General features: G+C 45.5%; 1 protein-coding gene across 4 annotated transcripts in view; it reads left to right on the top strand.

Annotated features, from left to right (window-relative positions):
• The window catches only part of DENND2A (DENN domain containing 2A), a 103,075-nt gene that overhangs the window by 37,946 nt on the left and 47,842 nt on the right, over positions 1–17,287 (top strand). For all 4 annotated transcript variants that reach the window (XM_053898275.1, XM_053898277.1, XM_053898274.1 and 1 more), the window contains 2 exons: positions 6,975–7,102; positions 9,304–9,425. In XM_053898275.1, the coding sequence (XP_053754250.1) occupies positions 6,975–7,102; positions 9,304–9,425 (250 nt within the window). The remainder of the gene's footprint in view (positions 1–6,974; positions 7,103–9,303; positions 9,426–17,287) is intronic.

Here is a 17,287-nt window from a genome sequence, read left to right as displayed (position 1 = left end):
TCCCCAGAGTGGTCTGGTTGGACAGCAACCCTCAGCTATTACCCAGTGAGTGCTTAATTTCACTTACCAGCCATATTGTGGTCTGTTCCTGTCATTATGGCTGTTCCAGTCAACATGCCATCCAAGAGGCAGTTGTAACTGCCATGTCTAAAAACTGAGTGCTTAAAATCTTCAAAGGGGCAAATTGTTTGATTAATTTGACAAAGCCAAAGTTGCTTTGAAAACATGAGAGAAGCTTGATTTTGTAAATTCTTTATTTAATGGCAATTGCATTAGAAAACAGAAATAAAAATAGAGAGGACAGGGGTGCCTGGGTGGCTCAGTCCATTTAGCATCCAACTTTGGCTCAGGTCATGATCTCGCAGTTTGTGAGTTCAAGCCCCCTGTCAGGTTCTGTGCTGACAGCTCAGAGCCTGGAGCCTGCTTCGGGTTGTGTGTCTCCCTCTGTCTTTACCTCTTGCCTGCTCACACTCTGTCTCTGCCTCTCTCTCTCAAAAATAAACATTAAAAAAAAATTTTTTTTTAAAGAATAGAGAGGAAAGTTGTTATTCTACATTAGAGCAGTGACTGTCAAGTCTTTTTCTAAAATAATTTTTTAAATGTTTATTTTTGAGAGAGAGAGAGAGCAGGGTAGGGGCAGAGAGAGAGCGGGGGGACAGAGGATCAACAGTGAACCCAATGTAGGGCTCGAACTCTTAAACCATGAGATCATGACCTGAGCCAAAGTCGGATGCTTAACTGATGGAGCCATGCAGGCGCCCCTATAGTTTTTTTTTTTTTAAAAAAGAGAAAGCATGAGTGTTTGAGCAGGCGGAAGGACAGAGGAAGAGGGAGTCCCAAGCAGGCTCCATGAACCAGCACAGAGCCCAACATAGGGCTCGATCCCAGGACCATGAGATCATGACCTGAGCTATAATGAAGAGTCAGATGCTCAACCAGCTGAGCCACCCAGGTGCCCCATGTCGTGTCTTATTTCCCACTGGAGGTGGAAATGATTGGACGTTAGACATAATGGTGGATAAAGATGGGTTTTCTACTGGCATTTCTGTTTTGGATTTAGGATAGAGATAAGCATAAACCCACCATGAGTAGCACTAGCACTTGATGGGGGAGGTGTGAGCCCAGCTAACATAAGCATTCCCCCACTTAGCCCCCCTCTCATCTCCTGATGGCACACACGCCCTTCCCAAGAGCTGGTGGGACCTGGGAAAGACCTGTGTGTGGTCACTGGACATGGAGACAAGAAGAATCTGTGGCAGCTCAAGGAGCCTGCTTCAGATTCTGTGTCTCCCTCTCTCTCTGCCCCTCCCCTGCTTGTGCTCTCCCTCTGTCTCTCAAAAATAAATACATGTTTAAAAAAATTTAAATACTCACTCATGTATTCAACCAGCAAACATTTATCCTGCGTGCAGTATTAGAACATAACAGTGAACAAAATGAACTGAGACCCTGGCCTCGTGGACCTTACGTACTAGTAAGAGAAGCACACAACTCTGCAGTTATGTAACTATAACCACACTCAGTGCCGCGAGGAAGCCCATGGCGCTACGGGAATGTTCAGCAGGGTTATCTAGCCTGTCATGGAAACAGGGCCAGATTGGGGAGGAAGTGGCACTCGGACTGAGACCTGAGATTCCCAGGTGGAAAAGGGGTGTTCAGTTTGAGAAACAGGTGAATGTCCCAGAGGAAGAAAGACTAGTGTGTTGGAGGCCCTGAAAGGCAGTGGTGTGGCCAGAGAGATCAGGAAGGGTGTGAGCCGAGGCCTCCAGGTCCTCTGGAGCCTGGTCCAGAAGAGTCCCGGAGACCAGGGAAGTGTTCTGGCCTATCACTTACTAGGAATGGGAAACCTTCCTTAAAAACTCACATTTTTTAAGAAGGGAGAGACCCGACCGGATTTGCATTTGTGAAAAGCTCACCTGGACAGCAGACAGGGTGGATAACTGTGGGGTGGGAGGAGGTATGTGGCGGGATGGGGTAAGCCCAGGGTACAGCTGCTGGGGGACTGAGAAAAGCAGTGAATACTAGGAATGCTTGGCCAGTGGAACTCTTGTTAATTGGTCAGATATAGGTGCTAAAGGAGAAGGGGGTTTGGACGGGACTCCCAGGTTTAAGGCATAAACATTTGGACAAAGGGCGATGGCCTATGCTGAGGAGCACTGGAGGAGGGACTGGTCTTCATTGGGGTGTGGGGGGAATAGGAGGGTGAGTTCAATTTTGGATTTATTAATTTTTTAAAACGTTTATTTATTTTTGAGAGACAGAGAGAGACAGAGCATGAGCAGGGGAGGGGCAGAGAGAGACAGACACAGAATCTGAAGCAGGCTCCAGGCTCTGAGCTGTCAGCACAGAGCCCGACATGGGGCTCGAACCCACAAACCCTGAGATCATGACCTGAGCCGAAGTCAGATGCTTAACTGACTGAGCCACCCAGGTGCCCCTTGGATTGAGATTCCCACGGGTCAATCAAATGGAGATGTGGGATGAGCTCTTAACTTAGTATTTCATTTACAAAAATATAGAAAAGTCACAGGTAACCTTCAAAATACTACTTGAAATCACAGTATTTGGCATTGGTTGTCAAAACTGGGATATTACATATGTTGTGACCCACTTCAGGAAACGTCAGCAGACCAGTTAAATCATCCCAGCATCTCTAAAACTAAGAAGTACCTCAATCACATGATAATTTGAAGGCCCAGGAAGCAAACTCAGGCTGGGAGGAGGTGTACCCCTTCACCAGGCTGTGGGATCCCCAAAGGCAGGGACTTCTTGCTTTTGCTTCACCAGCTAGCTGTGAGCTCAGCTCGACCCCCAGAAGGTGCACATTAAACATATGGGCTGGATGTGGGAGGGACGAATGTGGAAGTGTTTAAGAAAGAAGCCAGTTTGGATGTGGTTATCATTAGCCTTTTGAAATTTCCTTTTTCTCAAAGTTAATATGTAAATAAAGGTTTTAAAACTTTTTGTGACCACAGCTTTCCTCCTGCGTTGACTTAACTTCCATGCTCTGCTTAGTGCCTGTGCTGTGGAGAGCACCAGACACCGACCAGACTTCCTGGCTTCTGACCCTGGCTCCACCTCTTTCTCCCAGTGTGACCTTGAGCAATTTATCTGAGCTCTGTCTGTTTCCTTTTTTTTTTTTTTTTTTGAGTTTATTCATTTATTTTGAAAGTGTGCACACACCAGTGGGGGAGGGGCAGAGAGAGAGAATCCAAAGCAGGCTCTGTACTGCCAGTGCAGAGCCCAATGTGGGGCTGGAACTCACGAACCCCAAGATCATGACCTGAGCCAAAGTCCCACGCTTAACAGACTGAGCCACCCAGGCACCCCTGTCTCTGTTTCCTGGTACATATAATATGTTTAAGGATAGTAATTCTTTACAAGGTTGTTGCAAAGTTTGAATGTAGTAATCCGAGTACAGACTTAGTTGATACTCAGTAAATGTTGAATGATTCTGCGGCCTCTTTGAACAGTTTGCATCTTCCCCTACCAGATCTAGGTAGTATGCATGCTGGGGACTTGAGCTACCAGAATCCGGTTAGCTCAGTGGGGGAAACCCAGGAGCTGTATGGCCCACTCCAGGCCGGTAACTTCACTCTGCTCTGGACCACGCGTCCATCCCCAAGCATTTGCCTGGCTAATACCAGCCTGGGCTAATGGCATCCCCGACTAGGGAGTGTTCAGGGCGGGCACAAAGCACAGTGCGATCCCGTCGTAGAGAAAACAGCTCAGACCCCCTTCCACCCCATAGACCACATCTGTGGGAGCTCTGAGGCACAGTCCTTCCTCTCCTGGCTGGACACCTCAAGGGGAGGAAGAAGGGGTTTATGGAGAGGTAGCCCTTCCTTCGCAGCAGGAGCTTCCGTGAGTGCATCAGGCACCTCAGGGCACGGGTGACAGTTTCAGCCTCATGGCCTGACTTAAGGCCCTGAGGACCTAGGCTGGAAGCTGGAAGCTGGAAGCTGGAAGCGTGGTCTTTCTTTATGTTCCTGTCCTGAGTGCTGAGTTCAGGTTCAGAAGGGAGAAGGGTGAGGTGGAGATTAGGGATGATGAATTCAGCTGTGGAGATACTCAAGTTTAGAAGCCTAGAGAGGAAAAACCTGGGGAAACACCCAAAGCCCAGAAAGAGGGAGAGAAAGAGGAAGAGAGAGCTACAAGCAAAGACACAGGCAGTTGTCTGAGAAGGGGAAGTGGCCGGGGGCCAGCCTTGCACCCAGCTCGCCAAACCCCAGAGGGTGCCTGTGTGCCTGTGTTTGCAATCCTTTGCTGAATGATACTTCTGTAAAATACAACAAGAAGGAATTGCCAGAGAAATGAAATGAAAAAGACAACAATATACAAGCCTCAGTTGTCTTTTAAAAATTTGTTCTGTCAAATTGCTTTAAAATTTTCTAAGCACAGGGGCACCTGGCTGGTTCAGTCTGTAGAGTATGAGATTTTTGATCTTGGGGTCCTGAGTTCGGGCCCCACGTTGGGTGTAGAAATTACATTTAAAGCAAAGAGAAAAATAACTTTTAAAAAAGAGTTTTTAAATGCCTATTCTCAATTATCGTACCTATGTCATTGGCACACCAGCCCTGGCCCAAGGATTGCACTTTGAGCACCACAGCCTTATGCTATAGAAACTAACAGGTGTCACGTAAAGAAATGCCCCAGAAAGTGATTAAGTTTTACCAGAAACTCAGTAGTGACCCTCAGGGGGCAGCTTCAGAAAAGGGATGCTTACAGAGGCCAGGTTGAGAAGATAAAGAAGGAAAACCGGTGAGTTCAGGTAAACTGATAGACAGCCTCAGCTCCTCCCTCCTCCACCTGCCCCCAACCCCCACCAGCTTAAAACCCTTGGCAAGGAAGGTGAGAAATCCGCAGAGCTGCAAGGGTCCTTGCTTCCAATGAAAGTTTTTCTAGAGGAAACCCGTATGTGTTTAAAGAGGGAAAGGAGCTAGTGGAGAGGGAAAGATTTAAAATGTAGCAAATCCCCAAAACTTGGAAAGCAGGCACATGGCATCCGCCTGGCTCTGCTGTCTCCTCCCTCTGCACTCACCACCCTGTTCCCTACAATCCAGCCTTGCCCAGCGTCTGTGTGCCTTTCTCACAAATGCACCAAGTTCTCCGCTGCCGCAGGACCTTCACAGGTGCCCTTTCCTCTTCTTGGACCACTCTTCCCCCCTTCCCCCCCGCCCCCCGCCCCAACTGAGGTCTTTCTTTGTATCCTTAGGTCTCAGCTTTAATGAGTGACTTTGTCAGCCTCCCCTGATGCGTCCCCAATCTACGTCAAGTCCTCCTTGATAGTCTCACTTGTGACACCCTGTTCTTTTCCATCACTGACCATAACACAGGTTATTATTATTCGATGTATTTGTGCGTGCTCTGCTTGAACGCCTGTCTTCCTCCCTGGAATGTAAGCTCTCTGAGGCAGGGACTCTGATTCTTTTAGTCACTCCTTATTTATGGAACCCTGACCACAGTGCCTCTCACATAGTTCATGTTCAACATAAAGCATTTGCTACGTAAGTAATTATAGCACTGCACGGTAATAGTAACAGCTCACACTTGTTGCATGTTTGCTAGGTGCTAAGGACTTTACAGACTTTCTCTTTTCTATTCTTGGGGCAATCCTATGAGATAATTCCCGTTTTTCAAGTCAGGAGGAAGAGTTTCAGCCCAGTTAAGTAGTTCATCCCAGGTGAAAAGGCTTGTGAACAATGCATCTGGGATCTGTGTACTGATCTGTTTAATCTCAGAGCCACCAGAGGGCACCTTCCCCAGGGGCAGAGAGAGATTGGAAGCATGGGTAAGAAGCAAAGACATACACTTCTACGTAGTCAGCCACAGTTTACGTCAAGCATGTGCAGGACGCTGTGCTAGACACGGGTGCCCAGAGTAAGGAGCCGTGACTCCTGGGCCATGGGAGGCTTGTGACCATCCTATACCAGGAGGAGTGAAGGGCTAGGACCAAGTCAAGGCCAGCTGGGGAGTGTGCCCTCAGGAGTGTGGGTGGACTAAATTCCATTCAAGGAAGGCCCGAGTGTGTTCAGCGTGAGTTCCTGACAAGTCCCCTGGACGGACAAGATGAGCCTCGAGAGCCTGAGTGGACAGGGCTGTTCTGGTCCAACTCGGGGGAAGTTGTGTGTTACTCTGGAGAAGGAGAAGGAGAGAGGAGAAAAAAGGGAAAGGTGGAATGAACCGGTGAGGTGGCTGATATTTTGTATGTTCCACAGTATGGTCTACCTCCTGACCTTCCTAATGTTCAGTAAAGCTAAAGAAATCATAGAAACTCAAGGTGAGCCACTGTGTATGTTGGGGGTGGGGGCTGGACTTTGCATTAGGTCAACACCAGCAGGACAGGGACAGCTCCTGTGGATGTAGGGGGTGTGGTGAGGGTGATAGCCATTTATTTATCATCCTTACTGATCACCCTTACCACATTTGCACAAATCTCTGCAGGGGGAGTGCGGGAGGGAGTTGGGGTGTCTCAGCTGGCCTCCGGGTTTCATTCTGATAATAACCACTTGAGTGAGAGAAGTGCGAAGGGGGCCCAGGCCTCTGGTCCACTCTGAACGGGCCATCACTGCTCCTTTCCGATTATTAATGTATGCTCTGTAAACATTGCAGATATTTAAAAAGTCCAGAAAGTAAAAGTGAAAAGAAGCCATGAGCCATTCCTTAGCCCTAAGATATAGCTGTATATTTCACTTCCTTCACTTCTTTTCTATGTATATGTGCGCTTACAAAGTTGGGGTTGTATTTTATATGTACTTGACTCCCTTTACTCAGCGTAACAGCATAAACATTCTTTCAGATAAAAGCCACACCTCTTATGTAAGGATTTTCATACCTTCTTATAAGAAACAGAGTTGATTTCATTAATAGAAATCTTTGCAGGAAGAAAATTTGGGGGCATATAATCTCTGGACCAGCCTAATTGATTTGAGTTCTTGTTTTTTGGTTTTTTTCTCCCATCTTGTACAAACCAGAAAGTCCTATGAGTTTGAAGACTTATTGCAATCTTCCTCTGAGAACAGCAGAGTGGACTGGTACGCACAGACTAAGTTGGGGCTCACACGCACTTTATCAGAGGAGAACGTCTACGAGGACATTCTAGGTAAGAGGCCCACATACCTGTGTATGAGTCCGGGTCTGTCTCTGGCAAGGGGGAGAGGAAATGGGGCTGACCCCTTGAAACACAGACACACACACACTCACACACACACACACACACACACACACACACACACACACACACACACAGAGTCTCGAAGAAATACATGTACTCAGATGAACAAGAGAGCAGGTAGGGGCGTGGGAGAGTGGCCCACGGAGGGACATATGAGAGAAAGTGGGACCGGAGAGGAAAGAGGAAGGACTGGTGCTGAATGGCCATGGAGGCAGCATGTTGCAGTGGGAAACACTGGAGACCTGGGGTCTGAATAGCTGTGATTGAATCTCTGCTCTGCTCCTGATTAGCTGTATAACAGTGAGTGGGGGACTTCACTTTTCTGAACATCGTTCTCTCATCTGTATAATAAAGACGATGACAGTTACATTGTAGGGCTGAGGATTGGAGAAAATGGAATGGAAAGTACCTGGTTTGTAACAGATGCTCAGTAAATTTAGGGATTATGGAATGAAGGAAAACTAAGGCCACCACGCTCTTCCTGAATCTGTAGGAGTGTGACAGTAACAGGGCATCAAAACTCAGACTAAAATGAATGTCTACTATTTTTAAAAGTAGCTTTGGCCTAAGTTCTTTTAAATTCTAAAATGGAACTCAGATTCACCAAGTTTGTTTGCATTTCTTTATGTTTTAATGTTTATTTTTTATTTTGGATTTCATTTGCTAATATTTTATTTAAGAATTTTTTTTTAAATTTACATCCATGTTAGTTAGCGTATGGTGCGATAATGATTTCAGGAGTAGAATCCAGTGGTTCATCCTCTACATTTAACACCCAGTGCTCATCCCAACAATGTTTATTTATTTTTGAGAAAATAGCAGGGGAGGGGCAGAGAGAAAGGGAGACAGAGGATCCGAAGTGGACCCTCTGCTGACAGCAGCGAGCCAGATATGGGGCTCGAACTCCTGAGCCATGAGATCATGACCTGAGCCAAAGTCAGACATGTAACCAACCGAGCCACCCAGGCGCCCCTGTTTGCATTTAAATTAGTGAGTTAAGTTAAAAAGGAAAATAAAATCAATAAATTAGTGAGTTCAATAGTCTTCAGGGAATATCACAGTTTTCAGGGAAGTGTGAGCTCAGCCCACAGTCTGCATGCTGGGGTCAAGGGTGGGAGTGGGGGAAGAAAGGAGCTGGTAAGAGGGAGAAATCCGTACGTGGCCACATGCAAGGGATCGGTAGGGCAGATACACATATACATATGTGAATAGAATCATCAATACCAGAACAAACTCCACAGTAGGAGGAAACACGAGACTTGAGGCAGAATAGATATTTAGCTGAGCTATGAATTTCACCATAGACTGTTTGAATTATAGTGTCCAAGTTTGGGAGATGGGTTGCTGCCAAAGCAGTAGGCTTCCCAGGTCCGAAGCGGGTATGAGATCTGGACTTCTCTTAACAGTGTGTACCTAACAGGGAAGTTTTCAGTTACAGAGAACGGAAGACCCAGCTGAAATAACAAGGGAGTTTGTTGGTTCATGTGACCAGAACTGGCCTATTCTCTCTTGTTTCCTCCCCGACCCCACCTTTTATAAAGTAGGCTCTGCACCCAGTGTGGGGCTTGAACTCACAATCCTGAGATCGAGAACTGCCCACTCCACTGACTGAGCCAGCCAGGCGCCCCTCTTCTCCCTTGTTATCACTCGGGCTAGCTCCATTCTCGGCGGGTTTCCTGTGGTCTTCATGATGGCTGCCGTCAGCTCCCTGGAATCTGTAACTTCCCGTTGGGAAGGAGAGCCCATGTTCTGCACCCAACAAAAATGCCGAGGTTCACGCTGAAGAGACCGGTTTAGGTCCCTTGTTCACCTTCGTAGCCCAGGAATGCCATGCACTGGTTGGCATAAGCTTGGGATGTGAGCCCTTCCCTGAACTGGACACTGAGGCGGAGACTGGGGATGCTCACATTGACTGATGCTCTGAACTTGGAATGGAGTTAACTCCATATATCTAAGAAGGGGGACACAGGGAGTCACTCCAGCGAAAACCAGGGTCCAAGAGGAAGGGGGTGAATGGATAGCAAGACATCAGACATCCCCACCAGGAGAAGCCGAGACGTTGGGTGGCTCTCTGATAAAGAAAACTTCCGTAACGTTCCCAGTTCCTGACTTGTTGCCTTTGACCACAGATCCACCAATGAAGGAAAACCCTTATGAGGACGTGGAGTTGCACGGTCGCTGCCTGGGGAAGAAGTGTGTCTTGAACTTCCCTGGTTCTCCCACTTCTTCCATTCCTGACACACCCTCCAAGGTATGAGCCCCCCGGGGAGTGGTGCAGGGAGAGGGGTCCCCAGCACCCCCAGCATGGTGGCCTCGAGCAGCCTCGAGCTGTGGGTTACACCGGAGTGCCAGGCCTCCCTCACCTCTGGGTTCCTGGATTTGCCTATCAGCTGCCTGCCTGCTCTAGTTCTGCCTCTAGTTCTCCTGGAAACCCTCTGCTCAACCAAACATCCTAAAATAACATTTTAGTTTCTGGGTCAGAAACCTCCCCAAACTGGGTAAGTAAGATAGCACATCCGTATTATACAACTGTAAGGAAGAGTAGCCTGACCTAAAACAAAGTCTAAAATATAAGACTGAAAGTTCTGGTACAGAAACAGTACCTTTATAGCATGCCACCATCTGTGAGGTTTTAAATAGAAAAATATACATACATGGAAACCCAAATATGTTTGTGTATGTAGAGGAATATCCCTGTAGGGAACCTAAGAGTAAGTGGGTATATCTGTGGAGTTGTCTGAATGTGAGTACCTGGAGGGCAAGGTGGAAAACTGACTTTTTTTTTTTTTTTTTTTTTTTTTTTTTTTACCGAATATCCTTTTGAACCTTTTGAAATTTTGTACTAGGTACATATAGATAATATAACTATACTCATGTGAATGATAACTTCAACTCATTGCCAAGAGGATTGAATTTATATTCCTTAGCTTGGCATTAAATAATCCTTCATAATTGATCCCTGGGCATCCATTATTACCTAATTTCCTACACTTCCTACATACAAAAGCTCCCGTCTAGCAAAAGCATACAAATTGCCCCTCTGATACTCTAGGCCCAGATTGACAGACCTTTTCTCTAAAGGACCAGAGGGTAAATATATGAACTCTGTTGTGACTACTGGGTGCTGCATTATAGTGAAAAGCAGCTGTAGACAGTATGCAAACAGATGGATGTGCTGTATGTCGATAAAACTTTATTACAGACACGAAATTTTAATTTTACATACTTTTCACATGTCATGAAATATTACTTATTTTCCAACCATTTAAAAAATGTAAAAACCGTTCTTAGCTCGTGGGCTGTATAGAAACAGGTGGTGGGCCAGATGTGGCCCAGAGGCCACATTTGCCCACCCCTGTGTTAGGTCATTTTTACATCTGCTCTTGGCTCTTGTCTTTCTCTCCCCATCCTTTACAACCCAGATCAATCCTGCCTCCTTCAAGAAGTTTCTAGGCCATTTCAGCCACTGGAACTTCTTCCCCTCTTACTCATTGGGCTAAAGTGTTCATTTTACACCAAATTGTGTATACTGCATTATATCTCTGACGTTGATGATTTCAAATCTGATGTAAGTCATGTAATGTATCTTAAAAACCTCCCCGGCTAAATTATGAATTCCTGAAGTTCCTCAATATTCTCTTTCTTTGTGTCCACCATTAGTGGTTCTACAGTGTGTAATTGATGAAGAAATTAAGTAAAGGAAGGCCAAATCCAGGCCCCGGGTGTCAGTTTCAGTCCCATTGCAGGATCTATTTCCAGCCTAAGAAAAGAAGCCATCTTCCTCTCTGGTCTCCATGCATTTGCTGGCAGGTGGGGGGTCCGCAAAGGAGGCATGCCTTTTGTGCTCAATGGTCACACAGGGAATCTTTCTGCCACCAGTCTTCCTGAAGAGAGTTGAAGGTAGACTCCACCATGAGGGGTGGATCTTATCTAACCAAGCCGATTACTGTAATTCTTGCCGAAGCCAGTTAACTGCTCTTTTTCTCCTCCTATGGAAGAGTGTTGTCATGAATAATCCAGCACAAGAGATAATTAGCAGAGTTTTCCTACTTGCCTTTGAAATGTGTTTTCAGTGGATATAGATGCCTTCGACATTTAGGAAATCCTTCATTTCCCATAGTGGATAAGTCTGGCTTAAAAGAAGGAAGGCTCTCTCACAACCCAGGGTGCCCTTTCGTGTCCCACCCGGCTCTCCCCTGCTCTCCTCTTCACGCGGGGAATGCACCGCCTGCCCCTTAGGAGCAATGAACAACATCTGCCCCAAGCAACTCTGCAGTTAGAGCTGGGGGCTCCTCCCTGATGCCAGGAAATAAGGACTTAACGGCCCTCTTCTTCCCCTTCCTGCCAGCCAGAGAAAACCTAGGTCCTGTGTCACCAGAGCAGCTAAACACAGTAGGTAACCACCTCCACAAGCCTATCCCTGTCTCCAGTTGCCCAGGGTATGTGTCTGATTGCCGCCGATTCCCGCCAGCTGCTTTCAGCCTTTGCACGTCGTCCGCAGGACTCTGTGTCCACGCTCATTCCTCCGCTCTCCCACATCTGGGTATCCGGTTTGTGCCCATTCTGGGGACAGCTGCAGACTTCACCACTTCCTCCGTTTTAACTCATCAAATATTCATGGAGCATCTGCCGCATCTGGGCTGCACCTGGGACCTTAGAACTGGCGGAAGCAGTCCCTTTGTGGCGACCTCCTCTGTCAGCCTCAGAAAGATCCTGTGACAGCTTCCGGGATTCTCATTTAGTGAGACCGTGCCTGGACCCAGCACAGGGGTAAGGGTCAGCTGGACAGACAGAAAGGAGCAGATGTGCAGATGCTAATGCTTATAGACACACAATGCAAGCTCTTGAGCCGGGGCTATTTTCTTTTCTTGCTACGCGTTACCTCCATCCCCACGCCTGGAATAGCACAGTAAATGGAGTAGGATCTAATTTTGATAACAAAGGAAATCTAGGCTAACGTGAGACATTCTTTGTTATGTACTGACTCGTAAGACCTAAGTAGCATTCTCTGGTTGCCTGGAGAGCCCGCCCACACCATCCCCCACAGCAGAAAATCCTGTATCACTTAGCTGTAGCTACAGAGAGGCAGTATCTGGTCGAGTGCGCAAGTTCTAGAGTCTGTCTCCATCCAGAACTTGTTAGCTGAGTGACTTTGGGCAAATGATCTCATCTACATGGATCAGTTTGTCACTGATAAAATAGGAATGATAATAGTACTCTCCTCGTAGGGATTTTATGAAGAGTAATCAAATTAATCCTTGTAAATACTTAGGCTAAGTAGCTACTATTTATGTGCGTTTGGTAAATACATAGAATTGTGCTTTTCAGTATGTGTTCTTTTTTTAAAAAAAAAACTTTATTTCCTAAAAACAGAACATTCTCATCCCAAAAAAAATTTTTGGCGGGGGGGGGGGGGTGCACCTGGGTGGCTCAATCAGTTGCTCACCCGACTTCGGCTCAGGTCATGATCTCATAGTTCATGAGTTCAGGCCTCACGCTGGGCTCTGTGCTGACAGCTCAGCCTGGAGCCTGCTTTGGATTTTGTGTCTCCCTCTCTCTCTGCCCTCCGCCCATCGTGCTCTGTCTATCTCTCTTTCTCAAAAATAAATAAGCATTAAAATTTTTTTTTTAATTTTTTTTGAGAGAAAGAGAGAGAGGGTGCAAGTGAGCAAGGGGGAGAGAGAGAGAGAGAGAGAGAGAGAGAGAGAGAATATCCCAGGAGGGGCAGAGGAGGAGATGGGTGTGGGTGTGGGTGAGGGAGAGAGTGAGAAGCAGGGCTCACCTGAAGCTGGGCTCACGTTTTACCCTAAGCTGAGCTTGAGCTCATGAACCTGAGATCATGACCTGAGCCGAAGTCAGATTAATGACTGAGCCATCCAAAATTTTCTTAAATACTGAAAAGTGTAATGAAGAATATAAAACTCATCCATAATCGGGGATTTTTATTTTTCTTTAGTAGATTGTTAGCGTGTGTGTGTGTGTGTGTGTGTGTGTGTGTGTGTGTACATAAAAAAGATTTGGGATGATGTCTATATACTGTTGCTGGCCTTTATCCTGAGTATTTCCCCACGTCATTAATTTCCTTTTAAAAACATTGTTTGTTGTCTGCCTGGCATTCCATTGTTTAAATGTAATGTCATCACTTTGTATAATGTCCCAATTGTTAAAATATGCGTGTTTGCTTTCCTATGTACTTCTGTGTGTGTATATTTAAGGAAGTGTTTATGCATTCATGGAAAGATATGTACCTGTGGGTATATATGAGCTAACGGACATGTTTGTGAGAATGACATCTAAGTCCTTAGAGGAGGCCTCTATAAAAGAGACCAGGAATGAGGTTAAGTTAGGTTAGGAAGAGATGGGATATTTGGTATCAAGGGCCCTTTCAGTCTTCTTACATCACTGTCTTCTGAGGCAGTAAGACAGGGACAAGAGAGGACAGGAAGGAGTTAAGCCACCAGCCACCATTCGCAGACAAGAAGGGTGAATGAACCCTGGCTTGAGTCCAGGTCAGCTCCCTTTAGGGAGGCATGCAGTTTCCTTGCCGCCCCTCTTCCCCACCAAGAAGTCCCCTGGCCAGGGCCCATCACACTCGGTCCCCCAAAATAACTCATGAGGTTTCCACAGAGAGTTCTTGCCTGCTTTTCTTTTTTGGACACCACAGATCTTTTGCTAGGTCCATTCTATGTGCCTCTGCAACAGCTGGGCCCCTCCCTAGAGGTTATTCCATAGACACAATGGAATTAGGCATATTACCATCAGAGCACATTGGTGTGAGGCTTTCTTTCTTTCTTTCTTTCTTTCTTTCTAAGTTTATTTTATTTTGAGAGAGAGAGCAAGCAGGGGGAGACAGAGAGAAGAGAGAGCGAGAATCCCAAGCAGGCTCCACACTGTCAGCCCAGAGCCAAACACAGGGCAGGGTCTCAAACTCACAAACCACAAGACCATGACCCACGCCAAGCCGAAATCGAGAGTGAAACGCCCAACTGACTGAACCATCCACACGCCCCGAGCGAGGCTTTCTGATCAAAAGCGGGAATCTTATCTGGGCCACAGCCTGATATAATCACCCCTGGGGTCCTATAGTATCTATTCTTTTATACTGTCGTTCAGGTTTGACCAAATTCTGCTGGTTGACTGATTTTGTAAATAAAGTTTTTCTGTAACAGCCACGCTCATTCACGCACATATTTGGTATTGCTGCTTTTGCACTGCGGTGGCAGAGTCTAGTCGTCCTGACAAAGCCTAAAATATTTACCGTCTGGCCTTTAAGAAAAGGCTTGCCACCCCCTGCTAAGTCCAAGAGTCATACCCTTACCTTCAAAGGCCTTCCACAGATGATTTGATGTCCTCATTGGTGTGTGATCTCTCCCATCTCTTTGGCTGTACTCGCTCTAAGCCATGAAGACTCTCTCTGGTCTAATTTGCTCTTCCTCACCGCTATGCCTCTTCTCAGATTGTGCTATCTGCTTGAAAACGCTCTACCCCAGAGCCCATTAGGTCCTCTTCTCAGTTAAATAGCAGCTGAAACTCCACCCCCTCATGAATGCTCCCTGGACATTTGGGGGCTGATTCTGGGTGCTCCGGAGGGCACACTGGGGCCCCTTTCCCTGGCAGTGTCACCACGGGGAGATGCTGTCACCACGGGGAGATGCAGCCCACGCAGCCTCCCCCCAGGTCTCTTGACACCCTTTAGAGAGTTGTGTACCATGTTCTGATTCCGTTCTGTTTTCTTTCTTCTCAGACTTCTTTATCGGTCAAATCTTTGAACAAACACTCTCACACCTAAAAGTCTAATAAAAACAGATGCCTGCTTTTTGCCAACAATGTGATACGTGATTCTAATACAGTGAAAGAATCGGGGCCATTTCCTTGGATTTCATTGCAGATGGAATTTGGTCTCTAAGAAAGCTTCCAGCTATTCCTTCTTTATGTGCTGGTTTAATTATGAAGATGCGCATAGTGAGCAAACCACACCGGCTTTTTCTGCTCAGGGCTTGTGGTGCTAAGCGATTGATTGCTGCCTATAGACTCGTGATACAAATATTGCAGCAGCCCACTTGGGAAGACTAGGAGTCTTTATTCCTAGAAATCTTCAAAAAGAAAAGGTTCTGGAGTTATTGTTACACACTATGTGGAACTAAACAAGAATAGAGAAATCGATGGAACACAATAAGATGATTCTGTAAGAGTTTAAGATATAATAAATGTGGCCTTGTAATCTGATAGGAAAAGAAAGACTTATTTATTAAATGGAATAGGGATAAGGTAGCTTTGGGGGAAAAAAATCACTTTAGACTAACATGCAATAAAATAAATGACTGATGGATTAATAAGTGAAATATGTTAAGGGGCACCTGGGTGGCTCAGTCGGTTGAGTGTCTGACTTCAGCCCAGGTCACAATCTTGCAGTTTATGAGTTCGAGCCCCACATCAGGCTTGCTGGTCTTAATGCATAGCCTACTTGAGATCATCTGTCCCCCTCTCTCTGTCCCTCCCTCGCTCGCGTTTTCTCTCTCAAAAATAAAACACTAAAAAAATATGTTCAAAATAAGCTAAGAAAATCCACAAGAAAATGGAATTAAATATGTATTAAACCTCTAAAAATATATAGACTTTCTAGGCAAAGAGAGGCAAGATTAAATCATTCACAAAGGAAAAGATGAACAGGTTTTCATATACAAAGATTTCACATGATCTTAAAAAAAAACATGGAAAAAACACACAACAAAACTGAAAAATAGTTCATATCTGCTCTATATAAAGAGTTCTTCCAAATTAATAAGAAAAACACTAGGAACTCAAAAGATAAATAGGCAAAGAACATAAACAATATACTAAAGAAAAAAGTAGTTAGCATATTAAAGTATGAAAAAATGAGAAAAACTGTAGTGTATCAGGTATTTTGCTAGGTACTTTATATACCTTTAGCCCATCAAATGCTATTAATTAACTCATTAATTCATTTTAAAAAAGAGACTTTGCAGCTATAATTATAATACAGTGTGCATCCTGGAAGTACCTTTAGAAAGAAGATACTCCAAGTAGTTTTTAAATTTTATTAGTATCTCTTATTTCAGTGTTAATATATTCGTATGGCTTAAACTTTAAGGAGTATTAAAGGTGTACAGTGAAGAGTCTTCCTCTGGCCCCTGGCCCTCCATCTCTGTCCCCCGGAAGAACCACTGTTAGTTTCTTATGTGTCCTTCAGAACTGTCCTCTGCATACACCAGCAGGGTAGCTCCTTAAAACACACACACATCAGCATGTTATGCCAACTGTTCTACACTTTGCTTTTCATGCTTAACAACAGACATCCGGGGCGTCTGGGTGGCTCAGTCAGTTGAGCGTCCGACTTCGGCTCAGGTCATGGTCTCAAGCCCCACGTCAGGCTCTATGCTGACAGCTCAAAGCCTGGAACGTGCTTCGTGGACTCTGTGTCTCCCTCTCTCTCTGCCCCTCCCCCGCTCGTACTCTGTCTCTCTCTCTCTCTCTCTGTCTCCCCAAAATAAGTAAAACATTAAAAAAAAAAACAATATACATCCGAGAGAACTTTCCATATGAGTACATTAAGATTTTTCTTACACATGCATTGTATTCCATTCTGTAGACGTACCAGATTTTATTTGACCAGCTTCTGCTGATGGACATCATTTCCAGTATTTTGTGTACTTGTATTTTATAAGCCATCTCACAGTGTATAATACGGTTTGCACAGTATAGCTTGCCTCGTACAGTGTAACTTTGCCCAAGTCTGGGCATATGGGTAGGGCCCAGTCCTGGAGATGGAATTACTGGGTGAAGCGGCATGTGCATTTGGAATTCTGTTGACAGGGCTCCATCGCCCTCCATAGAATTGTACCAATTTCTAATCCCACCAGCAGTGGACGAAAGTGTGAAAGGGACTCACCAATAACTCCGGTGAGTTACCAAATTTATCTTCACTAATCTTAGAGGGGAAAATGTCTCTTTGATGGGGTTTTCATTTTCTTTTCTCTTATGAGTAAAGCTAAGAATCGTTTTCCATATCTAAGCATCATTGTCTTTCTTTATTTTATAAATTTTCCATCCCTATCTTTTTGCCTGTTTGCCTTTTCATTAATTTATGTGTTA

Source organism: Panthera pardus, unplaced genomic scaffold (genome assembly GCF_024362965.1).
Source record: "Panthera pardus isolate Hobbes unplaced genomic scaffold, ASM2436296v1 HiC_scaffold_8, whole genome shotgun sequence".
Taxonomy (NCBI): domain Eukaryota; kingdom Metazoa; phylum Chordata; class Mammalia; order Carnivora; family Felidae; genus Panthera; species Panthera pardus.
This window is presented reverse-complemented; position numbering and strand designations above follow the sequence as displayed.